The 25058-nt window shown below is 36.2% G+C and overlaps 1 protein-coding gene across 4 annotated transcripts in view; it reads right to left on the minus strand.

The window, feature by feature from the left end:
* The window catches only part of Slc26a7 (solute carrier family 26 member 7), a 100313-nt gene extending 76873 nt beyond the window's left edge, over positions 1-23440 (minus strand). Inside the window, exons 1-3 of one of the 4 annotated variants that reach the window (XM_013360095.4) lie at positions 23298-23440; positions 22811-23015; positions 3410-3520 (exon numbers count right to left, since the gene is read on the minus strand). In XM_013360095.4, coding sequence (XP_013215549.1) covers positions 3410-3520; positions 22811-23003 — 304 coding nt within the window. In that variant the 5' untranslated portion in view covers positions 23004-23015; positions 23298-23440. Of the gene's footprint in view, positions 1-3409; positions 3521-22810 lie in introns of all 4 variants that reach the window. The other 3 variants (XM_040293869.2, XM_078016930.1, XM_013360096.4) reach the window with 3 other exon arrangements.
* Positions 23441-25058: the final 1618 nt, after the last annotated feature.

Consider the following 25058-nt stretch of genomic DNA (forward strand, 5'->3'; position numbering starts at 1 on the left):
ATGGTCTACTTTCTCTATTTATGAGCCTCACCCTCGTTTATATCTTCTTCCTACTACCTCTCGGTTTTTTCTGTTATTTTCTCAACTTTTTACCCTAGTCAGGCTTTAAATCCACTAGTGGAAGCAACCCTTAAATACCACTAACCCATTTGGTCACTTAATAGTACTGTGGGTAGAAGGGTCTAATAGGAAGTGAGTATGGGTTCCAGCCTTGGACAGACCCAAGTTTAAATCCTATTCCACTGAATATCAGCCTGTGATCTTGGTCAATTTACCAACCTCACCCAAATTCCATATTTTTGAATGATGAAAAAATATCTACTTATAAAATTTGGGAAGAGAATAGATGAAATTTTATATATAAAACATTTTCACAATGTAAACTTTCAGTACAATAATTGTTTGTTTTTATTTCTTATATTATCTTCCTAAGTTTTCTCTAAGTTGTTCATTTTTCTTCTCCCAGAAAAGCCATTTAGATGGCCCTTCCTCATCTACCAAAAAATTGTCCAATTTAGAAGACAAGTAAATCTTCTGAATTGTCACATATTGGTTGTTTTCCTTAGTTCTGTTTCCATTGGATTCTTACCCATGTTTCCATCTTTTCCTTTTATAGCCAAAGGAATAAGTTAATTGATTATTTCTTGTCACAGAAATTATATCTATTTTTTACCTTATAGACCATAAATTTCCTACAGCTGTTAATAATTTATTAAATAATTTGTTAGTTGAGGTCTTATATAAATGGTAATTTCAAAACTACTCAACCAACAAATGTCTTCAGTGATTACCTAGGTAATAAAATGGTTTATGTAAAGGTACATGTACATATTATCAAACTGTGCATTTTTTACTTCGTAATGTAATTATGGCCTATTGGTTTGTTTTGCCTTTTCTTGTGTTAAATAGAGGGAAATCTGTGAGGTTCATTCTGAAACTATAAGCCAGTCAGCTTTTTCTAAGAACATATTAAAATCTTTCAAAAATGAAAATAAACTATTCAGAAATGAAAAAGCAGGATAATTAACTAATAAGCTTTACAAATTTCTAATTCATTATTGTGTTCTTCTTTTGCATTAATATAAAAGAAAATTTCATTCTAAAACACCACATTGTCAAGAAAAGAAAAAAAAACTTAGGCTTTATATTTGGCTACCTCTGAATTGTAAACCATGCACCTCTGACTTTAATTTGTACCCTCCCAGGAAGTTTTCTGAATTTCAGATTTTGTGGTTATTTTTATTTTCTTTTTAATCTGAAATATGCAGATAATAATGCCCACTTAATAGGTAAGAAATAGCACAAAGTAACATGTAATGCTCTTAATAAAGTACCTAATGAATAGTATATGAATGGTTTTGAAACTTATGTATACATAAAGATACATGCATATGCATACATATACATATATATTTTTATATAAATATATATATAATGTTTATATTTTATATACAGGCATGTATATAACAGGGATTCATTATAAGAAATGCATTGTAACCAATTTCTCTCAGACAAATACCATCATTCATAATTGTACTTACTCAAACTAAGATAGCTATGGTGTCACTAGGTTATTATTATGGGATCATGTTCTTCTATGTCATTTATTGTTGACTAAAATTTCATTATGTGGCTCTAGACTATGCATATGTGTATATGTAAAACTTGGAGATTTTGTGAAAATGCTGATTGTATTTCGGTAGGTCTGAGGTAGAAACCAAGGTTTTGTGTTTCTAACAAACTTCCATGCAATGCAGATTCACGGAGAAGAGTTTAGGTAGCAATACTTTAAATGATGGTTTGCTGTCAATCCTTCCCCATAACAAAGTTATGGATATAAAAAACCAAACATTACACACAAAACATGTCATGAAAAATTTTATGTGTCAATGTTGTAAGCAAAATTATGTCCCCCAAATATGTCTACATGCTAATCCCTAGAACCTGTGAACATGCTATGCTCCTTGACAAGGAATAATTCATGTTACAGATGATTTAAAGATTGATAATCAGTTGACCTTAATATAAGAGGATTACCCTGGATTGTCCATGTATATCCAATGTAATCACAAGGTTCATTAAATATGGAAGACGGAGGAAAAAGATGAGAGTCAGAGAGAGATTTGAAGATGCCACAATGCTGCCTTGAAGGTGTAGGAAACATCTAGAAGACAGGCAAGTCAAGAATATGCATTCCCTCCTAAGAGTTTTCAGAAAGGAATGAAGCCCTGCTGACTCAATTTTAGTCCTGTGATACTCATTTCAGATTACTGATTTCCAGAACTGAACAATAACTTTGTATTGTTTTAAGCCACTAAACTCATGCTAATTTATTACAGCAGCATTAGGAAACTAATACAATCAATAACACAAAGTGATCCCTGAAGATATGGTTGCAAAATGATTAGAGGCTAAGATCTGACACTGAGAAAATATTATAGAAATGTGTATATATTTCCATTTTAAAGTACTTTATTAGTATTTAAGATTAAAGTGCATTTTTAATAATAGCTAACTTTATTAAACTTTATGAAGCAAGTACTAAATTAGACACTGTTCATCAATGATCTAGTTCTCAGTGTGATTATATGAAATTCAGCAGAAGGGCATCTTAGTATTAAGCTTTAAAATTAATAGCTTTAAAATTTTGTCCAGATCACATAGATAGCAAACAGAAAAGGAGATCTATGCCCAAGTTTAACTAACACCAACCAGCCTGCTGTAGTAGCAGAATAATCATGACTGCTCATGTTTTAAGGCAAGATACATACCAATTAAAGGGTATTACAGAATCTAGCCTGGAAGAAACCTAGAAGACCATTTAGTCCAAATATCAAACACATGTGTAAAACATTTTTCAGTATTTGAATCACTAAATTTTATAGTCTTTTTTGTTTTCTTTCAAGTTCTTACTTCCTCTTATCTCATTGTAAACCCTCCCCCTCTTTCATGGTTTTTATTTTTTAATTGGTACTGCGGATTGAACCCAGAGACCCTTAACCACTGAACTGCATCCTCATCCCTTTTCCTTATTTTTTGAGGCAGGGTCTCACTAAGTTCCTCACTAAATTGTTGAGGCTGGTTTTGAATTTGCAATCCTTGTGCCTCAACCTCCCAAGCCACTGGAATTACAGGTGTGCACCACTGTGCCCAGCTTCTTTCATGGTCTTTTTACAACTTAAAAATGCAAAGAATCCTTTGCAATAACCTTGGTTACACAGTAAGGTAGCAATAACTCACAGTGTGCACTGACTATCCAAAACACAGAAATATATAGAAGCAATATTTGCTGATATTTTCCAACAGTGAAGTTAGAATTGTTTTGGAAATGTTATCAGTAAGGAACAATCACTCTGAGTCTCCTTTATTATTAACATGAGAAGCATAAGCATAGGCAGGAATTTATTACCTGTGGCAACATGTCGTCCCATTCCAAATATGGCATAGATGATGGCAGGAAACAGAGATCCATATAAACCAAACACTGGGTGCACAGATGAGAGAATAGCAAAGGCCAACCCTGTGAAGAAGACCAGAATGATTAGGACCATCTTATAACATCAAGATATATTCCACGATTGAGGCCAAATGAAATAATTTAATAGTTCTATTTATTCAACAAAAAATCTGGCATTTTTTTCCTAAATGGGAGAAAATTACTCATTAGTTCAAATATATGTTCAATTAATGGTACAGTGACTTGGCTAATTCATGAACCTATCCATTTCCCATTAACTGGATCCTAGTCTATCTCTCAGGTATAATTTCTTAGAGTGGAAAAAAAAATCAAGTGTGCTCCTTCAATGATCAAGTGAGAAATAACTTTTAATTATTAATTCCTCATAGATATTTCTGTCTATATAGTTGTATGTTACATGCACATAGAAAAATTGTATAGACCTTTCTAAAGGACCACTGGTGATTTAAATATGACCAAAACATGAATTGGAACAGGTTCATTAATGTGATCTTGTCTGTAGTTGGTCCCTGGCATTAAGCAACTACTATGTTAGGTTCTGACAAATCCATTTGAGTCTATCAATTTAATGTTGGACATCTGATTTGGTGTAAAGAACTTTACAAGTTACAAACAGGAAGGAGGTGGCAGTAGAAATGCCTATACTTGAGGACAGATCATTATTCACATTATGGGGCCTAACAGTCTAGTTCCAATATCACTCATTTTTACTGTTGAACTTTTACATTTTAAATTAAATTAAATTTATTTTTAAAATGACCTTTGTAATCATACATAAAATATTTCTCAAGTAGTACAAGACACATTTTAGCCATGATTAAAATAGGTGAGAATTCTACCAAGGACCTTCTTCAAAAACCATCTGGATTGCTTGTTTATTGGTATTTCTTTTTGTTGTTGTTGTTGTTTTGTTTGTTTATTTATTATAATTTGTTATACATGACAGCAGAATGCATTTCAATTCATAGTACACATATAGAGCACAATTTTTCATGTCTCTGTACACAAAGTAGAGTCACACCAGTTGTGTCTTCATACATGTACTTAGGGTAATTACGTCCATATTTCTTAGTCTGAATGCAATAAAAGTGACTGCAGGGGAGTTGGTGGCAGAGGCTGCTCTAGAATGTCATATAAACATGGTGAGAGTCAGCAATCTGGTTTGTAAGTGCTGGCATTTAAGGCAGGTCTTGGAACTAAGTTAGCACTAGAAGGCCGACTATCCCCTACTCTTCACATTTTGGTTTAACTTTATAAAAAGTACCATATTTAACCTAGAGTTGCTAAAACAAAAATACTTCTCATTCTAAGAAAAAAAGGGCCAACTACCAGTAATTCCATAAGAGAAAAAGAGCTTGGAATTTTGAGAAAATACTAACAATAAAACCCAATGAAAGGAAATTAAGATGTAATCCTGTGCTACTTCTTTAATCACCAACTTCAGGTCTGGAAGAAAAGGAGAACTAGAGGTACTGTTCTAGGTTAGCAATTAGAAAGTAGGGATAGCTATGGAGTCAAATATAAAAGTGTCACACAATATGTTCTCCCTCTTCCTTCCCCCATCCTCCTCTTCTTCTCCTCCTCCTCCTCTTCTTCTTCTTTCTCTCACTTTTCCCTCCAAAACTTGTCTTTCTCGCTTTATTTTTCAGCTTATCTCACATATGCTCTCATTAAAAAAAGAGTTGGTGGAAATGTCTGGAATCCCTTAACATTTGGCAGTGGGAAGATAGGAATCTTGAGTCATTCCAAATGGCCCATCAGCTACACATTTCATTTCCTCCTTGACATTCCAATCTTACCTCAGGACTTTTCATTTATGAAACCGATTAATTTGCTTCTTAGTTGTGCTACATCAAATTGTGTTTTCTATCACATACAATGAGACATTTCCACATGACAACCTTCTAAAACTTGAGTTTACCCTACACAAAATTTCTACAATGTTTTTGCCTCACTTTTATGGTCTTATGAAAATATGAATAACATTTAAATATAACCAAATGTTAAGATAGGGAATGAATGATTGAATCCCAAAGAAGAATTCCAAGAGGAGGAAATGGTGAGTAATACATGGGCAAAAAAAAAATGAATGAGGAGTGGATGTTTGAGGAGTGAAGGTGAGGAGACTATTTTAGATTGCAGGATCTATTCAATGGCACAGAGTTCTACAAGAACTTGCTTAGTTCTGGAATGCAGAGTCATTTGGTATGCTCAACCAAAGGGATTCACTTGAGACAATGCCAAGAGAGGTTAACAACATACATTAAATAGTAAAGGATTTTATGTATTAAGATAAGTGGTTAGAAATTTACCTGGGATTCAAGATGGTGGAAGTTTTGAAATTTTAGGATATCCTCTCACCCAGCTTCTTCTCTGTTCTGATAACCCATCAGATTAGAAAAGACATGGCTGGGCCAGGAAGGGGAAATTCCAGTAAAAGTTCATGCTACAACTTAGGTACTCAATTGCATGCTTTAATGCCAAATACACCAAACAAGAGATGGAACACACCAAACAAGAGGGGAATCGGCTCCTCTCTCCTCAAGAGCTGGAGGGAAAACTGGGATTTCACCACTGCTTGAGGAGAAAAAGGATGGGATCCTAAACATGAGGTTCCTCAGAGAATGGCAGGCCCATTGACCTGCTGGGGTTCTGGAGAGGCCTGAATACTGTGGCTCTGGAGAGGAACCACTGCAGGGCATCGAACTCTCTCATGACCAGGAGAAAATGTTTGCTCAGTCCTGCCCTGAAAGAGAGAATCTGCTGTGTCTTGTACAGCTTCTTATTGGTCCCTGCTTAAGAGATCCTAGCAACCAGATCTGTGTCGGTGGCAAGAAAATGTAGACCCTAATCATCATGAACTTAAAGGTTCTCAAACTGCCCAAGGGAGGAAGGCCAAATGAACATAGGAGCTAACTCTACCTGCAGAAAGAAAAAAAAAAAATGATGGCCTCAGAGACCATGAGAGGCAGAAAAAAGTAATAAAGCGTAAATTTTATCTCAATAAAAGTGACTTTTTTTAAAAAAAGCAGCAAGATCTCTCAAAGAAAAGTTAGAAAAATAACAAAAGTTGTACAATTTTCTGACATAAAACATCAGTAAAAAGCTGTTGAAAAAGATGCCTAATGTCCTGAGAACAAATTATTATTTTGATCAGAGAGGTAAAAAATACCTAACCAGTTAAGCCTGGGATTCTTCCTATCCCTGAAGGCAGAGAATCTTGGCTTATAGGAATCAATGGACTAAGAGTGAAAGGAGGATTATTCTCCAAGGAGCCAGAAAAGGAGGAAAAATAGGTAGTCAAAAAAAAATCACCATATACACACCTTGGAAACTATCTTACAATCTTGTGCATTGTTGTTTACTGTGTTGGTAAACAAGCACAGCCATTATGGAAGTTTGTACTGAAGTTCCTCCAAAAACTAGAAATAGAGCATGATGGCACATGCTTGTAATCCCAGGTGCTCTGGAGGCTGAGGCAGGAGGATTGTGAATTCAAAGCCAGCCTCAGGAACTTAGAGAGGCCCTAAGCAACCCAGTGAGACTCTGTCTCAAAATAAAATATATAAAAGGGCTGGGGATATGGCTCAAGGTAAAACACCCTTGTAGCACACACACCTACACACATAAACACAATGCACACATACACACACAAACACAATGCAGACTTAAGAAAGAAGGAAATACTGTCATTGGCAACAACATGGATTAACCTGGAGGACATTGTGCTAAATGAAATAAGCCAAGCACAGAAAGATAAATACCACATGATCTGATCTATTATGTGGAATCTAAAAATGTCAAACTCATAAAGTTTAACAGAGGCTAGAGGTGGCAGAATTATAGATGTTGGTCAAAGGATCCACAATTTCAGTTAGGCAAGAGAAATAAATTCAAGAGCTCTACTGTGAATCATAATAATTATAGTAAATAATAACATATTATCTACTTGAAATTTCTAAGACAGTAGATATCAAGTGTTCTCACTACCCAAAAGGTAATACATGTGCTAATTAACATTATTTGGCACTCTCTAAATACACTATAAAGTTTTATTTTGTTTTGTTTATACCCAGCTAATAATATCACATTAAATTTAAAGTGTTGAATTGGGAAAGTCCCTATTAACTCTTGATATTTCTAGGATTTCAGGACATTTCAAGTTTTCTTGTATAGAAACTTAAATATTTAAATTGCAAACATTAACTAATCAGTGCCTTGATGATGTCTTTGTTATAGATCCAAATGAGGAGTTTTATTTTTATCTCTGTTAATGCCCATATTTTGTGGGAACTTCCCCTTCACCAGATCTCACAAATACTCTCCAGCCCCTCCAGCATCACTGTACATAGAAGCATGACCCAAAGGAATTTGGGCTGGGAAGAAATAGTGTTCTTAATCAATTTCTATTAGAATATTTTATTTTCAGACATTTATGACCATGTGAAAAATTGGCCTTGTAAATGGCAGATGTAAATGGGGATATAATCTTGAACAAGATCAATATTAAGTATATGCAAGTATGAGTTTTTTACATGAATTACCGGAATGGTGGGAGAATGATTACTTTTCATTGAGAGGGTCTTCAGGAGCTAATACCCCATATGAGAGAATCAGCTTCTAAGACAGACAAACAAGTAGAATGTTTCATGAACATTTTTGAAAGTATAGAGTTTATTTCCTAAGAAAGAGCGATTGCTGAGGGTGCTTGGGAAAACTGGCCATACAGATATCACTCAAAGTTCAAGCAAGAGAGGAGTACACATGTCACATATGAGAGGACAGTCAGGGAAGGGAAAGATGATTGAGAAAGGGTGTAATTTCACATGGCGACCAAGGATGACAGGAACCAGAGACACGCGTGCAGGTAAAAACTCAAATATGCATGAAAAAAATGCCATTTCTTTGCTTTTGCTGATCATTTTTACTTTGGAATCCGAGACCACCTGATTAGGAAGAGAAAGAAACTGCAATGGCAGCCTCTTGATTTTCCAAGTCTGGATATGACATGGAAGAAAACCACAAGTCTACAGTGTATGAAAGGAAGTGGATGATAAGATGGAGTGCATTAAAAACATCAGCAATTCAAGGCCTGGGCTGAGAGCCTTCAATAGACTGTTGGTAAAAAAGACTGTTTCTGCTTCAGTAAAGTTTAATTCAAGTGGAAACAGGGACAGTCAACTGTGAGTCCTAATAAGAATTCTAGCATGGCTTCTAATCCAGAAAGCACAGCTCTTAGAGGGAAGAGAAATGGTCAGTCAGAACAACTGGTAAATCCAGAAGAAAGAAGTCATCTTGACTATGAGAGGGCCTGATGTGGGGGGAGAATGTTGATGAGTGCTGCTCCTTGCTCCTAATGTCTGCTGTACTTATTTCTACTAATAAAGTAGAATCCAGGATTTATGAATTGGGCCCAGATCACCACATTAAGGATTAACTGATTCTTTGAAAAGTAAAAAAATGTCATATGAATGCAAGCTAACAGGAATAAAATGCACAAATGCAAGTTAGTAGTGAATTTGTTTCCTCAAACTGGACTTTGAAACTTGATTTTTTTTCAAGATCAGTAATAGAAATGGCAAGACTTTCTTCTTGTCACATTCACCTTTAGTATTTTTAGTAAAAGGGTATTACATCACAATGGAGTATTACTCTGCATTAAAAAATGACAAAATCATAGAATTTGCAGGGAAATGGATTGAATTAGAGCAGATTATGCTAAGTGAAGTTAGCCAAACCCTAAAAAACAAATGCCAAATGTCTTCTTTGATTTAAGGAGAGTAACTAAGAACAGAGTAGGGACGAAGAGCATGAGAAGAAGATTAACATTAAACAGGGATGAGAGGTGGGAGGGAAAGGGAGAGAGAAGGGAAATTGCATGGAAATGGAAGGAGACCCACAGGGTTATACAAAATTACGTACAAGAGGAAGTGAGGGGAAAGGGAAAAAAATACAAGGGGGAGAAATGAATTACAGTAGAGGGGGTAGAGAGAGAAGAGGGGAGGAGAGGGGAGGGGAGGGGAGGGGGGATAGTAGAGGATAGGAAAGGCAGCAGAATACAACAGACACTAGTATGGCAATATGTAAATCAATGGAAGTGTAACCGATGTGATTCTGCAATCTGTATACGGGGTAAAAATGGGAGTTCATAACCCACTTGAATCAAAGTGTGAAGTATGATATATCAAGAACTATGTAATGTTTTGAACAACCAACAATAAAAATTTTAAAAAATTAGAAAAAATAAAAGGATATTACATAACAATGTTAAAAATTGTAATTTTAGGGGAGAAATGAAGTAGTCTCTTAGCCTTATAGTGATAGTATTATGTAAGTAAACATTAAAGAATATGTGTGAGATGGTAACACTTTTCAAAATATGATGATTTAACTCTCTTTGAAACTGTATTTTAAAAGCCAAATTGCTCTGAAAAGGTTAAATTTTACTGCTTGAAGATAATCAGGCTACTACCAGCAAGGATTAGTTAGCTCATGGGCTTCAAGTGGATAAGAGTGCAATACCAAACACTAATGCTCACATGAAAATGAGGAAATACCAAATGGGGGGAAGGTACACTTTGCTAATCTCTGACTCTGAACAAGACTGAGCAGTAATTGTCTGGTCAGACCAGGGCATACAGCTGGCACCCAAATCAGCACTCCTAAGAGCAGAAGAAAGCAATAATGATGTTTCTCTCTGTACATTGCAATTAACTAGCAATATCCCAGACAATATTCCTAGATAAAGTAAATGAAAATTATATAGGACCCATGGGACACAAAGAGTTGTTAAAAGGTTCTTTTACCCAGTCTTGGACATAAGTGCTGACTTGCACTCCTAGCAACTCAAATACAATGACACAATGGGCCTAAAATGCTAATTAGGTGATTTGCCATCTCTTTCTATTCCCTCTTGGATTAGTTTGTTTCTGATACTGTTTTTTAACTGGGTAGGATGAGGGGGGCATGGAGAGAAAGAAGTGGGAGAGAGAGAAAATGTGTACATTCATACACAGAGTACCTGCAGATGTTAAAGGATCTCTTTCTAGCACATGATATCAGTGATTAATAGAAAAAAGTTTGAAGTACCCATTGCTGGCAAATGGGTGCTCCTTAAAAGTTTGTATGATGCCTAGAAATTCTCAAACTTATTTTGAAAGATTTCTTGCAAAGCTGAAGATCTCCAACTTCTTACCTTCAAGTAGCAGAATGAAAACCTACAGGTAGAAAAACATCTGTCTAGAATTAAGCACCTACTATGTATCAGAGAGGTAATATCAATTAACAACAACTCAGATTAAAATCCATGCCTTTGTGGAGTTTCTGTTTATAATCTGCAGATATTGTTTCATGCTCTCATAGGAAAAAGATGATAATAATCATAGTATTTATCACACACCTCAATTATACTAGATTCTGCCTTGAGTACTTTATATTTTCTCATTTTTCCTCAAAGCAACCCTGTAAGCTACGTATTATTATCCCTATCTTAGATATTGGAATACTAAATCTTGGAGCAGCTAAAGAACTTGCCTAAGTGATGTAGGCAGAGTTCAAAACTGAGGTCTCTCTGACAGCTATTCCACAAGTATTTATAAAGCTCTTACTATGTACCCCAATACACTGTACTTTCTATCCCCATGGGAGATATAAAGAAGTGGAAACAACCTAAGTATCCATTAGCCGATGAATGGATAAAGAAAACATGGCACATATATGCAGTGGAGTGCTATTCAGCCAAAGAGAAAGAATGGAATCCTGTCATGTTCAACAGCATGGATGGAGCTGGAGATCATTATGTTAGGTGAAGTAAGTCAGCCACGCAAGGAAAGACAAGTACCCGCGTGATCTCACTCATTTGTGGAATGTATAAAGGTTGATCTCAGAAATTGAGAGTAGAATTGTGGTTATTAGCGGCTGGGGTTGGCGGGGGTGAAGGAGAATAGAAGGAAGGGGAAATGTTGATCAATGGGTACTCTATTATGGTAAGGTAACAGGAGTGCTGGTGTTGTTTACTTCTAAGACTTGAGGAGAGAACCCTACAAAGGTTATAGGAAGGAAAGGAGAAAAGGAAAAGAATATCCCAGGAAAAGTCCTAAAGAAAGAGACTTCATAATCCCACATGGTGCTGATACAAAGGACTTGAATAGGTGACTGGCATTTTTGTAGCCCATAGATGTCAACAATATCCTCTCTAGAAGGTGTCCTCAAGGCTTTGATGCCATATTAATACTTGTAGTTGATTTTGGTCAAGAAGAGCTTTTATTTCACAGTAAGAGAGAAATGAAACCCTCCATTCAAGTATATTTTTGTGTGTGTGTGAAAAGATAGCCCCAGTACAACATTGGAAGTACTTGTATCTAAAACGAACGTAAAGAATCAAGGCCAAAGTCATGGCAAAATCCAGTGGCCAGGGCAGCAGAAAAGTTGATACAGAGAAGGAGCCATCATCAGAGATTTCTCAGCTCTGCCTGATGATTATTATCTTATAATTTAATGTTTACTCAAAGGTGACAGTATAACTGCTATAATACCTTTTTTGTCAGTAGGCCTATAGTATAGATTTTATTGGGACCAGATAATTACCCTTAAGAGTCAGTTTTCCTCTCTGTCACATGGAATTCTATAATTATCATTGATCACTTTACAAGCACTCAAAAAATAGTTTGGGTGCAAATAACATTTATAAATTAGATTCTTAGCACTTAAGGTAAGTTTCCATATATTGGTAGACACATTCTTCAATAATACTTAAATTATTTAAATTCATCTCAAAGTTAATGGTTTACTTATCAAATGCTAAAATATTAATTATATCACTAATAATTATGCTAAAATTAGTAATCAGATTAGGCAGTATTTTCAACACCCTGCAAAACTCATGATTGCATTACCTCTTATAGTCCATAAATGTTTAATAATGAGGTCATATTTGAAGTCAATGTCAGCAAAACTCCCCATCCTCTTCAAAATTGAGAGGCCCTAATGGACTAAGATTTTGATAACCACTTGTTCCTCTACATTTAGTTGAAAAAAAAAGTCAAATAACTCCAACAATGGTCCTAGGATAATCCACAGATAGGCCAAGAGACCAACCTAATGTTTTAATGTAAGGATAGGGACACCAACACATCACCTTCAATAACAGCTGCTGGTTGATACTTTTTTCTTTTCTCTCACCAGCCAGATTTATCCTATCACTGCCTTCCATGGGCTCAGGCTCACCCACAAAAATTTGAGGCCTGCTCATATACTGGGTAGAAACTTAGAGAAGATTCAGAGTTATCAGTGCTGCTGGCTTGCTAGATTGTAACTCAGAGATCTTTCTACCAAGAATCTTGGACCCACATTCTAATTCTGATTTGCTCCTACACTTTACCTAAGTTGTTTCAACACTTTATTCCCCAGTTTTACTTTTCCCACAGATTGACATTCAGAGACTAAACTTTCACTCACCAGGCTGTTTGCATGTTCTGCCTTCCTGAACCTGACCCCTAGTCCTAGGTCAGGATTCTATGTCTCTCCATACACAAAGTCACAACTCAACACAATCTGTGGAGCAGAAGTTCTCCAACCCCTTTCTCTCCACTACCTTCTACCTTCCTACCTAAGAGAAGGACTGCTAGTGGTAAGGGTCAAATTTGAACACTCCAGAGAGGACACATTTCCTGGTGGAAGAAGGCCATGTCCAAGAGTTTATGTTTTTCTTGCATCTACTATTTCTTAATCCATGCTGTTGGCATGATAAAAGGTCCAGGGCCTGCCTCAAAGTAAGCTCTGATGTGTTTCTCTTTCTCTTTCCACAAGCATATTCAAACCTTAGCTTTAAAAACCTTAGATATCAATTCTACACTGTTTTTCTGCACTCTAATTTTGGTAGAGCTAACTTTGCCCACTACTATAGCTATTACAGTGGACACTGGTTGCCATTTCCTGTGTCTGTAGTTCCCTAGAGATCCCCTCTAGGGAAAGAGAAATGAGTGTGATTTGATTTCTTAAAATGACATTTTATATAATATCAATACCTATAGCTAATCAAATTTTGCTAGCTTTTTTAAGACCACTACTTTGTTCTCTATATCTATCCAATTTTTTACCACCAAACACTCATTTCATGTTTGCTATACAGATGGGACTGTATTAGTCTTCATGTTCCTAAATAAAAGCACAATTCTTTGGCAGTTCCTTGGGTTATGCAATCTACTCAAGGCAAAAAGTGGCTGAAACCAATACTCTATAAACTTTCATTAAGAAAATGTTCCCACCCTTACATACCCTCACCAGAGTGATATCTTCAAGGTTGAAATAACAAGATCATATTCTCTTGTACGCATTTCTGAGGAAAGGAAAAATAATAAGCCCCTTGTGGGCTAGATTGTTATCTTATACTTTTCTGTCTCTTTCTAAGAATATAGCAAAAGACTGTATATTCTGTCAAGTATTTTTCAATAGAAATGTACAAAGACCCTAGCAAGACAGATTTCAATATTCTTGAAAACAAAATAATTAGGTAGTGGTAGGCACTTCCAAGAATTACACATACCAAATCAAACCCAAACTGTGTGGGTAATGATGAAAGTTATTTCCATCTGGTAACTGGTTTGTGGTGGTCTTAGCATTGTTATTAGCAAACCACAGTATAGCCAGCTGTCTGGTTCACACTATCAGCAGGCTCAGGGTTAAGCAACATTACAAGTGGGTCTCCCAGGGTAAATTTACACATATTCAAGAACCACCATTGTGTGAAAACAAAACTCCTATCAGCACATGTTCTTTTGGTTCACAGGCAACTATTAATCAAAAGACAGTGATTCTAATCACTAGAAGGAGTAAAGTAAATTACACCAAGTTTTCATGCTGTCAATGGCTATACATGGAGATCTCACAAGCATAAAAATAAAGAATTATCATGATCCAGAAGAGACCTACGAGATTGAGTCTTAGAAACAGTAATGATAGGAACTTTCTTTCCTACCTGACTCAAATTTATTTTTATTGAAGTTTTACATAGATAATAGAGGAACAAGACTACAAATGAGTAGATACCTTAACTGACTAGCAATGAATTTTGATGCCTCTTAATTAAGTTAAAGGCATGGGTTTTAAAGTCAGAAAAACTTGCATTTAAACATTCCCTCTGTCATATTGAAATGTTTTGCTTACAAAATCAATCAATCTGCCTTATCTATAAAACATGGGTAATAACAGCATCAAACTCTAAAGGTTTTTATAAAGAATAATGTAATACACAATGAATCCTTATCACGACGTATGGCACATTTAGCATATTTAGGTATTTATCGAAAGTAGTTATGTTTATTACTGTCTGGGAAGTTGCCACAAAGACAGTGGGCATCAGACTGTCTCTGAGAGATGTTCAAAGGGAAAAATTTATAGAACCTGATTAATAGAATATGGCTTTTAAGAGAAAAGGGCAATAAGGATCTTTTCCAGATTTCTAGCATGAAAAACTGGGTAAACAGGGGGTTAACTTTCATGATAATAAAGATGGAGGACAAGGATGGGTTTGAGGAGGGAAAAGGATGTGTTCAGTTTTAAATACATCCTTGGGAGATATTATGATGGTGTCCAATAGTTAGCTGAATATTTCTATCTAGAGCTGGAAAGAGAAAAATCAGACTGGAAATGTATTTCTGCAATTCAGCAGTAGGAAATTGGCAGTTGAAGCCATGGAAATGGATTAGCTAATGAAAAGCAAAATGTATAGAGAAAAAAGAAACGATGATCAAGCATATACACTGAAATGAGGAAAAAAAACCACCATTGTGTTTTTTTCATTGAAAGAAATGGTGTAAGATGAGCTGTAACTGTGCTGTTGAAGCTCTAGTGGGTGGGGATAGAGTCTTTCCTGGTGGGCAGACATCTCCAGTGTTAGAAAGATGAGAAGGGCTCAAACTTGCTCTCTTGGACTCAGAATGAGAGACAACAAATTTCTGCAGTTGTGCCCTGGACTGCACGTGGTCAGGATGAGAGGTGGCATCTATATGGATAGAGGAGAGCAAAAACGAGACAAAAAGGACCAAACCAGTTGAAGTTTCAGATTCATGGTATTGGTTATAGGTTCCATGGCACTAAAATTTCCTGGTACTGATTACAGATTCCATGATTCTGTCCCTTTTATTGTCCCCTTGTCTCTAGTAAATTCTTATTCAAACATTTTATCCTATGTCATCTCTGTTACATGGTAAAATATTGTTCACTGAGGCTTAAACCAGTATTAATGCACATCTCCTCTCCCTCTCTCATCCTAACCAACTCTGGCAGGGGGCCATGATCAACCCTAAAGGAAAAGAGCAACTGTTCCATGTTCAGTGTTCTTCCCACCATCTGAGCTCTCTTCTGGATTCAACCTCAGCTTTATTTTAGCAAGGAGCCACCCCAGTCCCACCCAGGTAAAGTCTGCCATACTAGAAACATTCAGGGAAACACAAAGCAGCCAGAGAGAAAGACTGAGGCTTGGCAGGTCAATGTTTGAATCTGTCTTAGCAGGACTAGAATTGGGGGCAATTCACCTAATGTTCTGAACCTTAAAGTTCTTATCCTCATGAAAATATAAAATACAATAATATTTATCTTACTGAATTTCATAAGATGTGCAGCTTATTTAGGGAGTAATAACACTTTTATATGTTATTAAGATGATTAGCAGAAACCCAACTTAAACTCTCACATAAGCAAAGAAAAAAGCTATGTGTGCTTGCACGTCAAGTCATGGGTGTTCTGTTATCTCTGCTGCAACGTATCTTGGAGGTCCTGGGAAGCCATAGAGGCGCATAATCTGTACTCTCATCAACTCTAGCACAAAGGAGAAAGCTGTCTCCTCCTGAAAGTTTCAATACACACACACGTGTTGGGATCCACACTGACTAGACCACATGGATCATTTTTATTCTCATTACCATTTTAAAATAATAAATTACTGGTTTGTCATATAATTAACCCAACCCTTGTGCCTGGAGTATAGATCTTATTACAGAATCAGTCACTGGCCAGAGGTCTGGAATTGTGCCTGATGTGGAGGAAAGCAGCTCAAGTCATGACCACCAGAAAGCACAGAGAGCATCATGCTCTACTGATAAAATATAAACCCCAGTGACTTGTTTTCTCCAACCACACCCAACTGGGTGTCTACAATTACCACTCAGTTAATCCATCAATGTATTAATCCACTAAGTCATACCTCTCATTATCAATCATTTCACCTCTACGTGTTCTTGCATTAACTCCCACATGAGCTTGTTGGGGACACCTCAAATCTAAACCATAGTATTCCTCAAAACAAATCTGAAGCATGGCTACTAAAGACAACAGGGATGGATTTTAGGGGGCCAACACAAAAGGCTACTATTCCACAGGCCACACACCTCATCCTCACTGCTATTATAACAAACCTTCAAGTTCTCCACACCCTAAAAAAGGAAGGTTATGGCTTTCCCATGTGGACAACTCTAAATATTATAGGGAACCTTATCCTAATCAATGTACCTTTAATTCTGAATCATCATGCTTCTACATTGAGCTGAATGGAGGCTGTAGCTGTAGGGAGGGGATGGGTCATGGGGTGAGGAGAAATGGAGCCAAAGGGGAAAACCAGCAAATGTCACTAGTGCCTCTGTGTATTTTCATGAAGGTCATGGAAAGTATATTTTAGACTTACTTAGTAATATTTAGCTGCCTTTGTTCCTAGAGAAGAGAAAAGTCACTAGCAGGAAGATACAGTGATTTAGGGGGTTGGATTAGAGATACATAGCCAGTATTAGTATTCCGTATCCCCAAGGCTGAGAGCATGCAGGGAAGAATTCCCAGACAAGCCTTTAATCTTCTCAATGCAGTATGCTTCAGGAATTTCCACTTATTGTTCCACATGTCACTAAGCTGCCCTCAGGAGTGCAATGAAGCTCAGCTTCCAACACATATGTTTTGGTGCCAGTAATGCCACACATTCTGCATAATTATAAGGAACATCCATCGTTTGTCTGTGGCCCAAAACTCTGTGGTTTGAACATCAGGCAACCCTATGGCAGCTTAAATTTTTCATGGTTCTGGAACAAAAATTCTAGGTGATCCCTTGGAATGCAAGGCAAAACACTCTCATTTTCCTCCCCAGGAGATTTGGTTCTTTTACAGCAAGTCATGCATTTTAGTTTTCCAGTCTGTCTCAGTGCTTGAGTTTTCAGGTTGAAACACAGTAACTCCCAAGTGGTTGTGTTGGCTAGAATGTAAACTAAGCAGTCTAAAGACCAGTCTGATGCTGGTTAACTTGCCAACCATGTTGGTAATATATTTTGTGTGGATGACATTCTCTATAAATTTTGGTTGATCTTCAAAATACATTCAGTAGTGAGGACCTTCAAGACATCAGCTAAAGAACATTTTGGCAGAAGGTACCTATAGAGAGTGGTTCTTACCTGGTGATGGTAATGAAGGCTCTTCAGTGTTTTCAATATTTTTTTAAAGAAAATGATTTCTAAGAAACATTTGAACATGGTAAAAAAAAAGAAAAAAGTGGCCTAAGGTTTCTTTTCTATTTCTTTCTGCATTTATTTACTTTCAGGAGGGACAATCATAATTCTGGAAGTCTGGTAAAGTCCTATTGACTCCTTCCCAGAATACTGTTTTTAAAAACAAGTTATAAAAAATTCACAGGATTATGGAGAAATTATGAATATTGAAATAATATATTAGTCCAAGTTCATAGAACTGAAGGTTCTGCTGATCCAGTTTATGAATATAGTCATTTATAATCTCTCCATAAATGTTTTATTTAAGTGAGTTCAAAGCATCTCAATAAACACATTCACCGAGGTTAAACTTGTAAAGGGAACACTAACAAGAAGGTGGCAGTAGACAAGGGAGTGGTGGGGACTGTGGCAGAATGTACAGTGCGTGCCCTGCCTAAAGCAGGAAGTCTCTAAGGAGATCAACAGATTTCTGCCACACGGGAATGTAGGCCCTATACGGCCATGTCTTTCTCATTTTCAAGAGAAGCAAAGTATTTGGGTTTTTACATAAAATATCCTATTTGTCAATGTTGGCTGAAGAAAAAAGATTAACATTATTTGGAAAAAAAGAAGATGTACCTTTTACCAGATCTGTCTAGAGAGCTACAAGTGTATGACTTCAAGAAAGTAAGAGAAATTGGAAGAAACCAAATACTCATAATTTAATGTATATTTTTCACTATAGATATCCTTAGGACCGTTACTTTTAAAACATAAGAATTAATTTAGGGCTGGGGTCGTGGCTCAGCGGTAGAGTGTTCACCTAGCAAGAGCAAGGCCCTGGGTTCAATCCTCAGCATCACATTAAAAATAAATAAATAAAATAAAGGTATTGTGTCCAACTACAGCTAAAAAATAAATATTTTTTTAAAAAAGAATTCATTTAAATTCACCTTCCTTCCTATGGCAGCACCCTGTGCAATAGAACACTCAGTGGCTTAAGCTAAGGAAAGGCTTAGCTCTTCCAATGTTTATTGAAAACCTACTTCTTTGTGCTGGGCAATATAAGTTGGTAAGAATATAAAGGTGAAGGCATTGACTTAGTTTCCAGTGTTTGCAAACCAGTCTAGAAAGAGTTGCACCAAAAATCTATAATACAACGTGTTAAATAAAGACTATGATAGAGATATGTCAAAAGTACAAAGAGTGTGGAAGGAAAGAAAATGTGAGTCTTCCCAGGAGCTGGAGAGGGGTTTTCAGAGGAGAGATCCCTTTGAGCAGAGCTTTATATAAAGAGGCCTAGATTGTTCAGCATCTGAGAGGATATGCTGAAGAACTGGGCTTTTATCTGAGAGGAAATAGAGGGCTATTTAAGAATTCTGAACAGGGAAGCAGTATGTTCAAATCTTAAAGAATTCTGGCTGCAGTATGGAATGCTGTCTACAGGTGGAGACAGAACAGAGAATGAAGACTCAGGCTGGTGGTTTCAAGGGTTCAAAGGATGTATCAGGGCAGCAGCAGAGGCATGAACCAAGGCGAACTGGTGGGAAAGATACTTAAAGGATAGAAATGAAAGAACTTTGTGTCTGCTGGTATGCTAGTGGCCAGGGTAGCAAAAAAGGAGGGAGGAATTGAGAATGACTCACAGGACTTTCTACAAGAGAAAGTCTAGCAAAAACTATGAGCATAATGCTAAAGACAGATGACCTGAGTCCAAATGTGACTTCTTTCCATTTGCTGTGTGACTTTAGGCAAGTTATTTATCTTCTATAGATATATATTTTTTACACACACACACACACACACATATGTATATATTTCAAGTGCTTTTAAAACAGTACTTCCACTTATCCTTTTTAATTTCGTTATTAACTATTATAAATTTGGTTAGGACAGCAGTGTCACTCCATTTGTTTTAGAATACTAAATGATGCAGCTGATGTGCTTTTAGAACACTCTAGGTTTGCATAGTAGATGTGGATCTCAGGTTGAGGTCCTAGTATGGTAATAACAGTGAGAGCCTTTTATGCAGATCGTCTGAGATGGTTTTTGAGAAGAAGGTCAGGGTTTGAGTCTCTAAGACACTGGTATTGAAATGAAAGAGTAAAATGCAAAGAGCAAAATTTGTAGAGGCACTTTAGAAGAGAAGTCCAGACAAGTAGTGGGGAAAAATGAAAGATTAGTTTCTTGAAACCAAGAGAATAAAGGAGTCTAGAAAGAGTACAGCATATACAGAAAATATTATAAAGGAGTCGGGTATACTGATAACTGAAAAGCACCTATATTCCACAATTAGGAAATCTTTAATAAAGTAATTTAAAAATGACTTCTTGTCATTGACATATAGAAAACAGTCAAATGCTAGTTTCCATTATACTTCTTAACTTTAAATTCATTTCTAGAGATAGTAAAATGAAAAACGATAATTAGATGGAATCATAAACTTTCCATTTTTATAATGAAAAACTGAATTCAAAAATTTCATATAATTCTACTATGCTGAGTCAATAAAAATCTGCTTTGAAATTGTGTAAAAGAATATTTGGTTTTTGTTTCCATTATGATGCAGGGACTAAAACTACCTCTTCTAATTTTCCTAAAGAAATGAAGCTGATAATAATTGCCAGTATCATATTAACACAAATAGGAGATGCTGATATCTAAATGCCTTCCTTTCTCTGTATCCTACTGTAGTTATTTTTCTTGTCATTTTGCCTTTGGGGTCTAAAAACTACAGGAATGAAAACTGAATGTAACAGTAATTTGAAGGGAAGGATATTCATATCTTTCCAAAAGAATGTCTCCTGTTACTAATAACATTGATATTATAAAAAGTCTGGTTGTTTTGGCAGTGTAGAATAAAAAGTGAAAATGTTAAGAGTGTTAGCTTTGGAATCATATCCTGACTCTACCACTTATCAGGTATGAAGTCCAAGGAAAATTCCTTACTCTTCTAAACCTGCATTCCCTCATATGTAAAATGGAGAGAAGACTGTTGTCACTGAGAATGAGGGTGGTGATGTACATGAGGGGTTAGCACAGTGCCGCTTAAAACAAATGATAGCTTTATGATATTTTGGTTTTTTATCTGTCCATTGTAGATGACCATGAAAAAATTCAAGAGAGAACTGTATTTAAAAGAATAGGTACATTTAGAAGGATTAATCTTTTCATATGCCAGCAAAAACCTTTAAATTCTGCAGTGTGACTTGTCCCTTCACTGGTAGACTTCCAAGAGAACCAACAGCCAGATCTGTACTTTCCCATGGCACAAGAGCAGAGTAAGCTTTGTGCTATTCATCTGTTGAGGACTAACCAACGTGTTTCTTCATAGTCAATGAAATATATGACTCGTAAAATAAAATCCCTCAAAATCTATACCCAAATAAAAGCCATACAATTGACTACTAAAGACTTACAAACAAACCTCAGCATTTAGGATTTGCATCAGGCAACTTAATCATATCTCAAAATGCTCTAATTAATCTGATATTTCCCAAACATGAAAGACAAATTATTAGTAAAAACATAATTCTCTTTCATTTTGCATTAAATTAAAGCAAGATAAGTTTAAAACATATACTGAAACTATCTGATGAAAAAGCCCTTTTTTAGTTCATCACCTAAGTTTTCAAAGTCCATGGTGGTAGTGTTTCATTTTGAATTTTAAATTGAATAAAAGCAAGGCTGAAAATACCCTATCCTGTTGTTTGCCTTTGCATTTTTCTGAAAGATTACTATGCTTTGCTATTGGCAAAATGGTTATTAAAAATGTAACACAACCCTATGTAATGAAATGGAATCCCATAAAGTATGATAGTGTTATGGATCTTAAAGTAAAGCCACCAGTGCAGATGTTCCTAATCATACTAAAAACACAAATACACAAACCAGTTTGTTCCAGCTACAGAATAATTTAATTAAAAGAGTGCTTATAATTTAACAATATAAATAACAGTTAGAGCCAGGGAGGTAGTGAAATAGCAAGGAAATATAAACCTACAGAGTCTATGCCAAGAAAACTGTTCCAAATTCTCAAGGCTGAGAAAGCCATTTCTTTCCTTGTTACAGGTAGAAAATTACTACCTAAATTAGCCAAAAACTGTGATTAATGTACCTTTAGGGAAAACACACACACACACACACACACACACACACACACACACACACATACTAGTTAACTAGCTTTCATGAATACAAACACCTATCTAAATCCAGAATATCATTTAGAATCTGCTTTGGGGCAGTTAAAATCATACTTCTCACCAGTTCAAATTTCTTATTGAGATATAGATGCAGTAGGTAATGGGATACAAAAATAAATCAGAATAAGACATAAGCTCTAAGGACATACAGTATTCTCTTTGCAAATAATGATCTTGGCAAAGAGCCTCCTTTTGTGCAGACAGCTCTGTTCCTTGCTTATAACAGCTCTCAAGTCAACAACAGGTAATTGTGTACTACTAATTAGGTTGAAAGACAATTGTATTCCAATCAGGAGATATTTTATAGCTTGTTTCAGTGAAGGCAAGAAATTACATCTGCAAAATCAAGTTTTAAAAGTGCACTTTCCCATAATAACTGATCTTTTACTCAAACATTGTGTGAAATTTAACATCACAACTGTGTAATGCCATTCAAAAATTGGGTCAGTGCGTAATTGTTAGCAAAAGATAGCACAGAAATTAAAGAACAATTAGGAAAACTCTTACACAAAGATATCCACACTGCTTCCCAAAGTTAATAACAGTTTCATTAAATATTCATTTTGTTATCTAAATTGTCCAGCCCAGTTCATTCATAATACCTTCCAAGAAGCAAAGCGACATCCACTCTGCAGAAAACGGAAAAACCAAATGCAGTACATTACCTTGTGTCACCTGTTGAACTGCCAACATTATCCCAGACACAGTGTCTGGAAGCAGGTTTTCTTTCAGATTGTAATGAGGTGCCCATTCCAAAATAGGTAGCCGCCTTCTGCACCACTGTTTAATGTCCTCATAATGGGGGGGATGCATCTTGCTCCAGAACATGCTTTTCTTTTTCCTCTTCGCCCCTGTCATTTTTCAGATTCCCTGTTGTAGAAGTCAACTTCTTTAGACAAGGGGGAAAAAAAAAGTTGCAGAACACCTCTTTTCAATGCCAGGCTCCAATTCGTCTATGGTTTACAATGTCAAAGCTACCCAGAAAATAAATAAGTAAGAGAGAGGGAGGGAGAAGGAAAGGGAGAGAGAGGGGGAGAGAAAGGGAGAGAGGGAGGGGAGAGGAAGATTAAAAGCACTTAAATAGATGCAGCTGAGCTATCTGTCTTATTATGATGCAGCTAATTACTGTAGATAAAAACTGTAGATGAAAACCTTGAATTCTTATCTGAATGAGGAGTGGTTCCTGTTAGTGTAATATATTTCTGATCTTGGAAAAGTAATGGGTTCGGTGGTAAGTTAGTCTACAGCTCTCTTGCCAGTAATTCCCTTTATATTCACTGTAGTCTTATGTGTTTGGCTGCAATCCCAATGGTTAATGAGGTAGTTCTGGGCGTGTGTTGGAAGTAGGCTGGGCTATGCTAATGAAACCAGAAAACATCCTGCTCTTCCAGTTTCTCCCTTTAAGCTATGCAAAGTCATAAATCTGCCAGATTTACAGAAGGGTGTTGTGCAAGTTACATTCAGAGAATCCCCCATACTTTGGTGGGAGGTACATATTTTCAACATATCCTATGATTGCCAGTTCTACAAGATTCAGAAATGTGACAGGGCCCTCTAAAGGTCCTTAGCATGTTTGATTCCCTGGTAGGTGAGGTTTTCATTCATACAGATACATTTAGTCACTGCACAGCCTGGGAAAAGACTGGCTAGTTCTCATGAGCAACTGAAATTTCATCTCATGGGCTTAGAAAATAAGTAACGGTGAACAAATAATCGTGGCTTGAGTTCTTCCCTGTCCCTGAAGCTGTTCCTTCAGTTTCCTCTGACAGTTTCTCTAAGTCCTATAATTCACACACTTATGCATTGTAAGTGAAATTTATTGAGGAATAACATGGTGTTTATACTGTTGTTTGAAGTGTCCCTAACTTTTTTTGTGTGCAGTATTTCCCTGTGTTCACGTAACTTTGGGTGTGGGGGTCGTTACACTTCATAATACAACAGACAGACAGACAAAGCTTTTTATTTTATGATGGTTTCCCTCAGCCCCCAGGGGAGAAAAAAAAAAGCCTGCATTTATGAGTTGTGTCATTGGAATTAAACTGAAAAGCCAATACACTAGCTAAAATTGTGAAGCCAAGATAAAGAATGCCATGTATATAGTTTGCTGCAGTGCCTTTTAATGCCCATTTGTCCAGAGAATACAAATCTGATTTCTGGAAGCTTTTAGAATAACAAAGTACTTGGATTTGTTGGCTACTTCTAAGGATCCCTGCAGAACCTCTCCCCATTGTTTCTAAAATGAAAATGAAGAGCTACTTTCTCAGCCTTCTAAAAGATGACACCTCTTGCTTTGTATCATGCGCAATAATCCTTTTTTCCCAATTCAATTGAATTCTAAATGTATAGAGAGAGAGAGGGAAGGAGGAGGTGGGGGAGAGAGATTTTACTTCCATCTGCAGAAGAATTTGATTTGTATTTTTCTAATTATTTATATTACATTAGATTTTCAGATTATTCCATAGTTTGGGTTTGAGGCCTATAGTGAGCCTCATTTAGTGACTAAGTTGTAGCATTCTAACCCCTATTCTCTTGGCATAAAGAGTGGATTCACCAGATAAATGTAAATCTACTTTTAATAGAGAGGCAATATTGCTTTTCCTTTACAAATGCTATCTTTAACTTTATATTCATTCAGTATATACAAAAAGAGGTTTAGGAGCTATATATGTACTAATTATAAGATTTTCATAACCAAAATGAACACTGAAGATTTTTTTTCCAAAAAATACCTGGGTCATAAATTCAAATCTTTGCTATGAAATGAGAAAAATAATTGGAAGCTTGACTGAAATGACCAGTGGACAGTTCTTATTTTCACTATTTATAGAATTTCAATCACTTTAACATTTGAGTTAAGTCTTTATAACAAAGAGTTCACATGAAGCTGGGCATGATGGCGCACGCCTGTAATCC

This window comes from Ictidomys tridecemlineatus, chromosome 7, assembly GCF_052094955.1.
Source record: "Ictidomys tridecemlineatus isolate mIctTri1 chromosome 7, mIctTri1.hap1, whole genome shotgun sequence".
Taxonomy (NCBI): Eukaryota; Metazoa; Chordata; class Mammalia; order Rodentia; family Sciuridae; genus Ictidomys; species Ictidomys tridecemlineatus.